General features: G+C 39.2%; 1 protein-coding gene across 1 annotated transcript in view; it reads right to left on the reverse strand.

Annotated features, from left to right (window-relative positions):
• Positions 1–13,513, reverse strand: part of LOC104490124 (thyrotropin receptor-like) — a gene marked incomplete at its 5' end in the record, with an annotated part of 55,577 nt that extends 42,064 nt beyond the window's left edge. The window contains one exon of the mRNA XM_010132372.1: positions 13,307–13,513. Within this exon, the coding sequence (XP_010130674.1) occupies positions 13,307–13,513 (207 nt within the window). The remainder of the gene's footprint in view (positions 1–13,306) is intronic.
• Between the last annotated feature and the right edge of the window lie 45 nt (positions 13,514–13,558).

Below are 13,558 nucleotides of genomic sequence, written 5' to 3' on the forward strand. Positions count from 1 at the left end.
TGTAATTGCTGGCTATTATTGTTTCTAATCAGAGGATCACTGAATGCCTGTAATTGCTGCCAGCTGCTCAGCAAAGTCAAAAAGGCAAACTGAATTACTAGGGCAGAAATATAGAATGAAACAAAGAAAACCGGTTTGCCACTGGCAGTGCACACAACACCTGCAAAAGGATGTTCAGTTACACAATGACTTGCACACAAAAAATAGCGATGTAGCAGCCATCAGCGTGTTTCCCCAGGTCCTCCCTCCTGCCTTAATGGAAGATGTGCATGATGTTTGCCTTTTTCAGACATCATCAACCTCCCTTGACCCCTATGACCTTTCAGACACGACAGAGTGGCCTCACAACAACATTGACCAGCTCCCTCGATCACCCTTAGCTGCATCCCACCTAGTCCCATAGATTTCTGTACGTTCAGTACACTTCACTGCTTCTTCAGTTTGCCTTCTGCTGCAGGTTATGCTCCATTTTCTCAGGCTGTGCTACTAGACAAAGGGACCTACAAGCAGATAAAAAAAAAAAAAAGCACAAAGAAGGCACTGAGGCCTTTTCCATGTCCTTTGTCACTAGGTCCCTTGCCCCCCTGAGCAGTGGGCTCACAGTTTCCTTGGTTTTCCTGTAGCTGACCATGAGCTTACAGAAGTCCCTCTTGTTTCCCTTCACGCCCATTTCTATTTCAGCTCCAGCATAGCTTTGGCTCTCCTTATTTCATCCCCATATATAAGACTATTCATACCCTGTGCCCTAGGTATGCACTTCTGGTCAATGTTCAGGAGAGGACCTTGGGTGAGATGGAGCTTTCTTTACGATTCAGTGCAATAACTGTTGAGTTTTTATGCATCAGGACACTCCAAAGAGTTAGTACACACACACTTGTCTCTCAGAAACTAACGAAGTAAGCTGCTTTCAACTCAAACCCATTATTCAGAAAGGAAATGCCCACCAAAATTCTTTAAAAGACTTCATGTTAAAAAATGCAGTTTTCTCCTTCCCCATTTAATTAGGGAGATTCCACAAATGGTAATGTAAAATAGGACTATCTGAAATACCATTTTCCTGCAGAACCTGTCTGGGTGGTGAAATTCCTCTCCCCTACTCCAAAAGGACAAATGCAAGTTGTGAAAAGGGGGGAGTCTCTGTCACAACAAGATAGTGAACAAAGGTTAAAAAAAATGAAAGTCTAGAGCTTAACACAGCTATCAGAAAAATAATTCTATTCCTTCTTGGTAGGTAATTTCAGTTACAAAGAAGAAAATTATTCAAGGACTTCTCCAGAAGCTACCTTCATGACAATGTTTTGTCATACCTGAACGTGACCGCATGCATTCAACTGAGGCCGAGACAGTCCTGATGGCGATTTTTAAATTTGTGTAGCCCAGAAGGTCCAGGACCCAGGTTTGGTCCTGCTACAATTCTGAACACATGATCTATACTGATTGCAAAATCACAACTCTGAGCACCAGCATTACCTTTTTTCTAGTGGTCAGGAAGAAATATTGGTACCATAGAATCACAAGAGGAGAATCTTCACCCTTTCCACCAAAACAATGTCTTCTTTTTCTAGCTAGCCTTTCTTTCATATGCAATTTGCACGTGATTACAACTTTTTTCCACCTATTTTGTTCATTTTCTTGATTTCTGTATGAGTCAGACATATGGATTAAAAAGTTGCTGCAGTACAGAGGCCGTTCTCCCAGTTTGTGAAAATGTTTCAGGAAGTCCTGTTTGCACTATAGACTACACTTGAACTATGTCCCTTTAAAGAAAAAATGTATGTTTATTTGGGAATAAGGAGGGAATTTGATTGGAATCTGACTAGCTGAGCTGGGATTATAGAACAGCATGCTTTAGTGTCTTTACATTTCGAATGCAAATTTCCCGCTATTCTATTTGAACAAAAAAGTTACACCTGGTTTTGTGAGACAAAGAAACTCTGAGATCGTATGTGACAGAAAGGAAACAGGCTTTAAAAACCTCAGAAACTCAGAGGCCTTTAAAAACAGTCAGAGATACTTTAAAATTCAAAAAGATCTCTGAAACCTCACTTTTTTTTTTTTTTTTTACATACGACACAAACTAAAAGCATAGGGAAATATAAAGAAACATTCATTACAACACTGTTAGGATTCACCAAAGGACTTTTAGAAATAAAACTACACATGAAATTATTTCAAAACTGCTTGAATTTCTACTTGAAACACACACAAACAGTAATTTTAGTTTTATATTCTCTTAGCTTAAATACCTTTCATTTATAATTTACAACAGTGGCAGAGCTCTACCTTGGGGAAAAAACCCCACAACCCTATTCCAGAAATGTGCATATATTAGATGTGTAAATATACAGCTTTCTACTCTCTTCCAGATGCCCGTGTTTGTTTATACCTGTCTGCAGCCCTACGTTACTTTTGGAGGCCAGAACTATCTACGTCCTGTCCTTGTACAATGCCCACAGTTACAGGGTTTTGGTCCACAAATGACAGTAAAATAGATGATGAATGAACTAATGAATGTAATTTGCTTGATTTTTCTTATTTGAAGAACGTAAGGAATGAGCAGGAGTTGACTTGTGGTGATGACAATGAGAATTAAATACAGGTAAGCGTGAGAAGTAGAACTGATATGCAAATGGACCTTCAAAATGTAACCTCTTTTAAAAGGGGGTCCAGAACAGTACCAAAAATCCCGTGGCAGCCTTTCAAGGACTTTTTTCTGCCTGCCAGATTTTCTAAAATCCTCAAGCAAAGGAGGAGGAAAACTAACAAATGCTGGTGTGGAAAGCTGGTCAGTACCCATGACATTTTTATGAACAGCAACAAAAGCAATGGTGCACCAGCTGGTATTCCAGACCGTACTGCACTTCACATTGAGAATCTTAGATAAACCGCCAGAAAACATGATGCTGCAATAGCGTGGTAAGTCTGACAGCAGACAAATAAGTAGATCTATGTTTGGAGGCTGAGCAAAGAGAGGACATTCAGCAGTTTCTAAGGGAATATATTTATTTGTATTTTTACTTAGATCTTCATTAAGAAATACTTTTAACTGTTATTTTTCAGCAGGTATAAATGTTTATGTAAGGACTTCATAAATTGAAAATAAGTTTATGCAATTTTCTCCTCCTGAGGGAGACACTTCAATATACAAGGAAAATTAAGTTCTTCCTTAAGGGAAAAAAAAAAAAAAAAAGAAAAAGTCTAGTTCATTTCCAAGATTGTTGGATTATTTAACCAAGTTTGGATAAATACACTCCAAATAAATTACAGCTTAAAAATAGGTATCAGAGGAGGAGAGTAAACAAAGTTCCACAGGGATTTGGGTAAGAACTGAGGTTGTTTATTATGCATTCATAAATGACCTGGAGAGAGGGTGTGAACAGTAAGGTAACAATGTTTACTCAGTCTAGGAAGTTAAGGCAGCAATGCTAAGAGCTGCCTGTGAAGAATTCTAGAAGGCTGTTAAAGCACTGAGTGGCTGGAAAATAAAATGGTAAATGAAATTTGGTGCCAGTAGACATAAATGATACATGGGGAAAACCATACATAGATATATACATTAAAAATGACAGGTTCTGAGCTCCTCATTTTCACTCAGTAGCAGATCTTGGCATTACGTTAGAATTTGGAAGTAGTTCCATGAAAACATGGACTCAGTGCTTCGAAGAATCAAAAAAACAAAACAAAAAACCCTCCAAAAGAACAAACAAGATCAAATACTAGAAAATATTGGAAAAGGAATAGATAACATACTTTTGCCACTGTATGCAAAGTTTAGGGTTTGTATTTTGAATATCTTGCAAAGCACTGATAGTGTGACTTGGAGTAGAATCTTTACACAGAAATGGAAGAAATAGGCTTCATCTCTGAAAGCTTTTAAAAACAACACGAAACAACACGAGAATAGTTGGTTCTGCATAAGGACAAGAACATCTAGCCCATGAATCCCTTATTGTTCAAGGTTAGGAGAATTTTAGGGGAAAGTATAACACTCACTTTTTCTTACACTCTTCCCTCAGCACCTGCTCATGGACTCTACCAGAAACAGGACAGTGCACAAGGTGGACTCTTCCACTGCTCTTAACAAGATTTCCTTTTGAGGTACTTTCTGACACTATTTTCCCATGAGTTAATGATGTCATAGGTTACTTTTCAAATAATTCAGTTACAAGAGGAAGGTGGAACAGGAAATGAGAGAATCTGGGGAGAAAGAGAAGGAAAATTGCTATACTGCAATCAACTCTTACATGAAAATGCCTTTCAGTGGCAATGTCATTACAGCAATCTTCTGTCTTTGTAATGAAGGGAACAGTTACCTCTGCAGGACGAAAAAAGTACCAAAGATAGGAAGATCTGAAAGTTTTAGCAAACTTGGCACTCCATTGATTATTAGATCTTTATGTGAAAGATTCTGTTTTAAAAGGAATATTCAGACTTAGACTCTGATGATTAAGTCCAGAAATGGTTCTTAAATGATGGCACCATCTTGTTTTTAAGTCAATATGAGAAACGTTTCAGCTAAGGAGTTCTTTGCCTACAACAGTCTGAAAATGAAAGGGGGCAAGGGAAAGAAGTTGATTACGATCCCTACAAGAACAATGAGTATTGCCAGATACAACAAAAAAGGAAAGCAGACTTTCTGATGAGGAGACTGATAAAGGTGCTGAATTACATAACTCAAAGAGAACAATTTCAGTGAGAATTGTAAATAATGAAGAGACAAGTCTGTGATAAACACCTGGAAAATTTGGTAAATTGAGTAGAGCGGCCAATGTGCATTGAAATAGAGGAGCAGAAAAAAGATTTGTTAGAACAGTACCTACAATTTTTTCTTGCAAGTTGGGCAGACGCTATTCTCAAAACCAGAAACTTTGAAAATGACTTCAGGTGTATGCTCAGTGGATAAGTGATTTGAGTTCTATGCCCCAAAATGTTTAATAAACTATATGGGTAGTTCAATTCTAATGCTCATAGTTTGAGAAGGAGGTAGACAGTTCAGAATGAAATCACACATTTAAATACTGAAATATATGCCTTACAGTGGAAGACCCCAGGAATTGAACTTGTTCAATTTAAAAAAAAAAAAAAAAAAAGGAGCAATTCAATCATGTTAACTGTGAGAATGTGGGGCTCTTTCACCTGCCAGATAAGGATCCCACAAAATGTACTGGCATAAAGCTACAGTTGCCTAGATTTCACCTTGGGAAAGAAAGGATTTATCCCAACCATTTACTCCAAGATCGTTCCAGCACTCTTCTTATGTGCAGTTCAGAGGAACAAAATTAGAAACTTGAATTTCTTGGTGCCAATGCAGAGTGGCAATCCAGAGTGGGAATTCAAATTGCACAAATTCAATGCCTAAATACTTCCCTTCTTTGTACCATACAGCAGTAGCCACAAACTCAGACAAAAAGCAAGGGTTGTCGAGCATTTGAACAATTAACAGTTTGATGGGAATATTTTTAATACGATTCTTTTTAATACTAGTTTTAAACTAACAATATATGATTATTCTACCCCCCCAAAAATAAAGGAGTAGGAGCTCTAAATAACTATACCTATTGGGAAGTGTTATGCTTTTTATCATCCAGAATGTCAGACTAGACGTTCGCACGAGCCCTCCCGGCCTTAAAATCTATGGCTCTAAACTCATGGTGAAGGAAAAACAAATGAAGATCACAAACATGCATCTAGCATTTTACAATATTATAACAATTTACAATATTATTATTACAAATTGCAACATTATTACGACAAATATTATTACAATTTACAATATAACATATTTTACTCTGCAACTGGTCACATATGGTGAGTTTTACTTAGTTGTTAGAAAGAAAACACGCGCTTTTTGCTACAGGTAAATGGCAGTAGATCATAAGCCATTCCCACCCCAAGTAAATTTTTACAACATAATTGAGATTACACCTTACTGAAATCTTATGAAGCCAGTTTCTCTAAGATGAGGGCAAGAAGCTGTGTTATTAACCTTTATGAAGCTAAACCTGTAAATTCTAGAGTTTAGTCTCCCTGCAATGGGTCTGTGTAATCTCTGCTCGCTCTAAGGGCATCTAGACTCACTCAAAGGGAACGGTAATATTTGTGTCTTTTCAGCTACCAGTAATAGCTGGTGTCAGGAGAGACACCAGAGACATTGAGGAGAACTAGCAGGGTGTGAAAATGCAGGTATTGATGGCAGCTCGCTCATCAAGATCACAACATATCTATGTGAAGTTTGCTACAACTCCCAGATTAAAAGAAACTGGGAACAGACTGAAGAGGGAGCAGTCTACACCCAGACTGATGTTACAGTTCTGAGTGAAGGTCCTTTGATGAATTCCCTGTATTCGGAAAATTAAATGTTTGTTACCATCTTTTTTCTCCTTGCTTAAACCTGCTGCCAACCCATAAAACAGCTTTCTTTTCAATGTCTAACAACTCATTTGTCTCAAGTCTTTCCTAAGGTCTTTGATGTTTTTTGGGGGGAAATGTGAGTTCAAAAATCAACGTATTCACTATTTTCTTATTCCTTCAAAGAATTAGCATATATATTTGTGAAGTGAGCTTTCCCTTATGAAAACCAGATTGATTCTTTCCCATTTTCCACAGTTTTCCAAAGACAGACCTACAGTATTTAATTCCCAAGGCATTCCCTAAATAACTTTTTAAGAAGAATTATGCCACATTTGTGACCTTCCATTCTCCTGTCACCATGGCTGATTTAAATGGTAAGTTACATATTACAGTAGGTAATGCAGCAATTTAGTATTTTAATGTCTTTGGAAGTATCTACACATGAACTATCTGGCTTAGGGAATTTAACTCTATTCCATTTTTCAAATTGTTTCAAACAAGCTTCATACTGACCCTTTGGTTGGACAGAATTTCTTCGGACTTACCCTCTTCCATATTTTAAAATGAGGATTTATAGTATTAAAGTTTTTCTTCAAAAGATTTTTGTACAGTTTTATTTCAAGTTTCCAAAGATTTCCTCATTCGGGCATGACTTCCATTTTCTGAAGGATGTCCTAATAGCTTCCTTCTGATGTCTGTTCACTCATGTCAGTATTTTTCTGGTCTTTTAGACTCTAGGTACTCCACCACTATAATAGGGATAATAACTACGTGCTTATGTTGCAAGCTTATTTATCAAGATGTATTTATGAGACTCCATACTTAATTCTGAAGTAATGAAGCCTACAAAAAGATCATGATAGAATTACCTGAAGTCAGAATATCTCTGAATTTCAGACAATAGGTAAGACTAAGATTTAGGGGGAAATATTTTAAATCAGCTTAATTAATTTTCAGTATAAAATACAGACATCATCTCCTTCAGTTTCACTTGTACCTTCTGTGAAATCAAAATGATCTAAATTACTCATTAGGCATATAAAAAATGTGGATGGCAGTGATGCATTTATTACAGGTGAAACTGTTAAGACCGTACATGTTTTGTTCTCCGGATCAATAAGTATTTCTCAATAAGTATTTATGAATATTTGACATATTACTGCTTGTTCTAAATATCACATGGTAAATGCATAAAATACATAACACACTTTTCATATCTCTTTTATCAAAAGCTGACAACAGCATGGGGAACTAAACAGACCAGCTGATTCACTATGACTTGTTATCCTGGTATCCACGTTTTCCCTCTTACTTATGTGTTATAAACACGACATACGGTCCTTGTCCCTGAAGGGTGAGCTACCTTGCATTTATCAAAAAGCAGTATCCTACCTACAGCAAATATACCGGAACAGATGTAGAATTGTAGCTTAATATCTTATGTAAAGAGCATATTCTTAAAGACGGTATTGGTTTTGTGTCTATTTATCTGCCAGTTTCACCGTGCCCTCCCCAACTCCCTCTTGTCCAATTTCAACCAAATTTTCTTATGATGATCTGAAAAGAGCACCTGGGTACAGAATAGAAAGCTTATTAGCATCCCTTCTGGGAAGAAGAGGGAGGGGAGAGGAGGGAGAGGAGGGAGAGGAGGGAGAGGAGGCAGAGAAAAAGAGAAAGAAATAAAAAAAGCCCATCCTTTATCCACTCTGTTGGGATGTCATGAACTGATAAAAGTCCAGCTGTGGGAGGTACGAGTTCTCGGTTACAGAATTAAGACACAATGGTGTCAAACGCACACGTTTGCTCTTTATTTCATTCACACACAAAAGGGTAATAAGGGAAACAGAAAGAGAAAGAGAGGGGAGGAGGGAGTGAGAGAGAGAGACATACCACCAAGGAGAATTGACATCCCGAGTATCTGTATTAAAGAGGGGGGAAAGAGAGAGAGGAAAAGGGAGAGAAATACCACCACGGAGAACTGGCGTCCCAAAAGTCTGTCTTACAGAGTGGGTGGGGTGGATGTCCCAACATGTATCAGTGCAGCAACCCCTTCTGTTGTCCATGTCCCCACCTTTTCTCGGTATTTAGGCGGGGATTCTTAGAGGTCTTTTGTATAAGCCCCTCCTTCCATGCTCCTCCAGTGCGCTTGCGCTAAGTACCTTTAGGGATCTTCAGGTGGTCGTAAGATGTCGGCCTTCATCTTCTTATCCATCATCTTTCTCACTGTGTTTGCAGAAAAACAGGTGCTTTCCACCCGTCGCTTCACACCTCTGAAGGCTCAGCCATATGCAGAGGAGCCTGTGGTTACGGCATCCTGCCTGTCTGTCTCCATGGTGGTGGTGATCTCTACTATCAATCTGCTGCAGATGCAAAGCTTGCTTGTTCTCTGTAAGCTGGGCGGTTATCTGAGGCATGCTGTTACCTAATGTCCAGCAAGACAGTGTCTGCAGAGACGTTTTGCGTCCTCTAGAACTGACCTTTATTGCCCAGTGACCTGGTGGTGGTGTGTATGCCCGGTACCATCCACGACCCAAGCTCATGCATGGGGTCTGACAAAAACAGGATACCTGTCTCACTGTTCCTGGAAAGGTTTACAGAAACAGGACTCACGGTTACTAAGGTTTTCAGAGTAAAATAGAGGCTTTTTCTAGTAAAAAGGGTACATTTGAGGTTCGTGGTTCAGTGATGTTGTGTCTCGGTTCTTTCCAGCTTCTAGCGATGTTGAGACATTAATTTTTTTTCAGTCTCTGACATGGGAATAATCATTCAGCATTCAAACATCTCTGAACTCAGGATACGCTGCCTTCTGTCCAGTCATATATATGTATATCTATATATGTTTCAGGCAGCAGATGAGACTGCTTTGAGTAACTTTTGTGGGAACACAGGGCACTACTGTTGGCTTGTAGAAGGTATACAGAGGAGATGAGAATATTGTCAGCAGGCTTAAGGGACATAACTTGGACCTGAAAGTGTTGTGTATGCAGGTGCAGACAGGAGGAAAACCTGGCATTATCAACAGCAACAACAAAAGTTCTTGCAGCCTCTGTTAAACTTGTGGAACTCATTGCCAAAGGGTATTATGGATGTTGAAAGGGGCTCAACAGACAACTGAGTGAGGCACAAACACAAAACTCAAAAGACACAGAAGAGGAATCCTTGGAGGGTTATTAAGATGACAAGGCCACACCAAGTTTAGAAACTTCCTGTAGACAAAAAAATAACTGAAAGCTGAGACACTATTCATGGAGAGTACCACATTTGACTTCTATGTGCAGATACCTAAAGGAAAATTAAGAGAAGGGAAATCCTGGAGACAGGATACTGCATTAGATGAGAGCCATTGGACCAATTCGCTATGGCTGTTCCTAAGTGGTGGAATACTCAAGTGAGGGTATTGAGGATATTGGGGATGGGAAGGGGAGCTGAAGTTATTTTGGTAAGCGAATGCACATGATGTAGAGCAGAAATAAGTAAGAAGCAAAGTTCTATTAGTTTTATTGCCAAAGGAAAAATAACTAAAAGAACTAATAATAGATTCATAAAATGGCAAGCATTGGGATCTGTGTTGAGAGGATGCTGGGATAGTGATACCATCTGAATATATTACCATAATGATGCCAATAAAGGTTTATTACAATAATTCAAGCATTATGATGCAGTTATACCTTTGGACAAGGTTCACTGGGGTTTTGGTGATCTGTAAGTGTAAGTAATTCCTCTCAATCACTAACCCTCATTTCCTAGCGGATCTGCTTGCGCTGAAAGGCCAGGATCTCCCCTGGCATATTTCACCAAATGTGGAGGAGGTTATAGCACCGACAGTTGCTCTGCTCCAGCACTGTGCTGGTGAAAGAGAAAAGCTCTGCCAGCTGAGGGGCTGGGACAGTGATTCCTCAGTACCATGCACATAGTGGCACTGCCACAGCATGCAGGAGGAGTGGAGTCAGGGACGGGCAGAGGCAGAAGCAAAGGAGGCCCAGGCAGTCGTAATGGTGGCAGACCAGAACAGGGTGTCAGCTGTGCAGAGAGGCATGAAATATATTATAGATGCGACAAAATTATTTGTACCTAATTTCATACTTTTAAGCACCATATTTCAATACCACTTAGAAGTGCTTTCCTACCATAATACGGTATGAGTACGTAATTCTTAACTTCAGGCAACAAGACAAGATTAGCCTGTAATACACAAAACCTTTTTCTTTCTACTTATTGTTTACTCCACAGAAAAAGAAAAAATAAAAAGAAAATTCTTGCCCTGAAAAAATAAGCATCTCCAAGAAGAATATCTATGCACTCAGGCATTCTGGATAAGCAGCTGCAATATGTTTGGACAAACACATTAAAAAATGTTAAAACAAATCACTTACCTGGCTGAAGTTCATGACACTTTTCCACTAAGAGAGTTTGCAAATAAACATTTTTTTTTTCAATTTCTCCTAAGCATGGCTTGCTAAAAAAAGGCTTACAGCGCTCTCTTAAAGTAGGGTAGAGAAATGAGAACAGTCCTGACTGAATAATCAGAATGAAACTTTAATTGGAGTTTCAAGATCCTGTGCACTGAAAAGAGCTCATCACCTCCAAGAGCTGGCAAAGTGTTCCTAGACTCACTGGTCTCTTAGCTTTACAAACCCTACAAAACTGAACAGCCACATGAGAAAGTTTTAAAACCGGCAATCTTGAGGTTCACACATAGCACAGTTTCAGCAAGAAGGAAAGTTCCTTTACCTAAAGTAACAAAGTTGCTGGATTTGAGGAAAACTGTAGAGGTTTTCAACATATAATGTGCAGATATGCACAGCTACATACTTCAAAGAACTGTTCCTTTGTTCTTAAGGTTAACAGAAACTTCAGTTACTTTGGAATCTTTTGTCTTTGAGAGCTATTGCCATTGGAAGGCAGAAGGATGCAAAACATGTGGGAAGCAGGGGCACGCACCTTACAATCTCTCAGGAAAACTGTCTTATTTTATCCTCTATGTGAAAGTAAGTCTGTCTGAAGCATCTAAAAATACTCTGAATGAAAAACGGGTACAAGTAACTGTTACAACTCCCATTTAACATGTGGAGAGAAAGAAAGATTCAGTCATTTGCCCAGAGCAGGGGACTGCAGGATTAGATACCATCCACCAGAGTTCAGCAATTCAGATGGTTACAAAGAAGGAAAACATACACACCTTATCCAGAAAGACTTTTTTTTTTTTTCTGGTGAAAAGAGCTCTGTTTTTCTTATTTCCTTAGAGAATTTCCCCATTTATTTTCAACTCAAACAGGCTATACAGTGCATGTTCTACCTTTTCTACCATACACTATAAAATCCCAATTATCATCACCTGGAATTTTTTCTCGTCTTACAATGACTACGGCAGGGAGTATACTTCTTGAGACGTTTGCTGTGGTCACCTCAGTTGCTACGGATGATTAACAGAACGAGACTTACGACTTTTTCTGTTAGTTTGTCTTTTAAAACCAGTGGTGTATGATCTTAGAGCCCCCATTACAACAGCTGTTTAAAACACCGGAACTCCAGCAACCAAAGCGTTGTTTACAATTTGTAAAGTAGAAGTGTTTCTCAGCCATCAGACCAGCATTTTTCAAGGAAAGTATCCAATTCCATCACGTGGGGTCACAGTTTCTATCAACTATTTTGAATGTCTGTACAAAGGCATATTTCTCCTATAAATCAAACTGCTTTATTTTCTACCTTGTCATGGTAGATTTTGAAGAACATGTTACATACAGTAACATTGCTGTGATTTCAAACTAAATAAACCACATAGAAGAAAGCATAATAACCAAACAAAACCCTGTATAATTTAAAACCTTATTAACTGAAATACTGCAGTCTAATCATAAAAAAAATTAAATGCATGCATAAATAATGGAAATAACACAATTTTTTTTTCTCTGTCATTTCAGGTGATAATTTGTTAAGCCTTTACTTTCAGGTTTTAAAAAATAAATAATTTTACGGCTCTTATTTTCAAATAAAGACCTGAGAATCACTATCAAGAAACAAACCAATCGACCTGTTATCATTTTCACTTGCTGTTAAATCAAGTGACTTTGAGTGTGTTTATTTTATCAGAATGATAAAATAAAAATGAACCATCTCTTGGACACCAGAAACATTTTGTGCCTTATAAGACAAAGTAAAAGCCAGGAGTGGTTCATGTGCTTAGTTACAACTGATTGGTCTCATTTCGGTTTTCCAGGAATATTTGTCTGATATACCTCTATGGGGCTGACAGATAGCACACAGGTATCTGGAATGGCAGCAGGAACCCAGATGAGATATTCTATGGTGCCTGTAATGGTACTAAACTCTTAGGTTTAGGTACTTGAATTGCTCTATCACTTTGGCAAGCTCCAAATTTGCTGCTCTACCTCATACTCCACACTTTTGTTTATCTGAAGTACCTTGTCTCCCAGACGTTATATTGGAATTCTCAGTTCCCATGGATTCTTTTTGTTGAGCTCTGGCAAAGAAGCTCAAAGTGCACAGAAGCTTTTGTGGAACTGTTTGTGAAGTGGCACATCCCATTTCTATATTTATTTTAATTGCAAAACTGGATTTGATCTATCCTTCCTTCCTCCACCTCTCCCCCCAGGTGCATGCCATGCAGAATTCAACCTTCCACTCAGTTTGCCCACAAACAGCCCAGTGATTAATTTTGCCATATCTTACCCAGGATTTTTAGGGCCCAAATGGACAGTCGTGTCTTCACACCTCTATAAGGTTTAAGAGTCACTTTTTCTACGTCTCCCTGGTATGCACAGAGTCTGCACATTGCCGTTCTCGCTCTGCTGTAGTGCTCGTAAATTAAAGCACTTTCTCCCTCACCACTACCTCTCTCACCTCACAGGGCATTAGCTCAGAGTATCTCCTGCTCGCAAAATATGAATGCTCACAACTGGCTAGTGTCTCCCTGAAACCATCCCAACATACTCACAGGGTCTGGGTGTCTTCCGGAAGGCTGGGAATGAAGTGGATGTCCCTGCAAGTGATTTTGTAGTCATCCCAGTCGGAACACTCGCAGAAGGCTGAAGGACACCTCTCTGTTCCCCGGCTGCACAGCACCAGCACCAGCAGCAGCTGGAAGGCTACTGGGAGGCACAGCATCTTCCGCCGCCCGTCCCCGCTCTTGCCCTTCGCCCCTCTGAGAGGAAGGGAGGAGACACCGGAGCTGCAGGGGCAGACGACG

The sequence above is a fragment of the Buceros rhinoceros genome, unplaced genomic scaffold (genome assembly GCF_000710305.1).
Source record: "Buceros rhinoceros silvestris isolate BGI_N320 unplaced genomic scaffold, ASM71030v1 scaffold7283, whole genome shotgun sequence".
Taxonomy (NCBI): Eukaryota; Metazoa; Chordata; class Aves; order Bucerotiformes; family Bucerotidae; genus Buceros; species Buceros rhinoceros.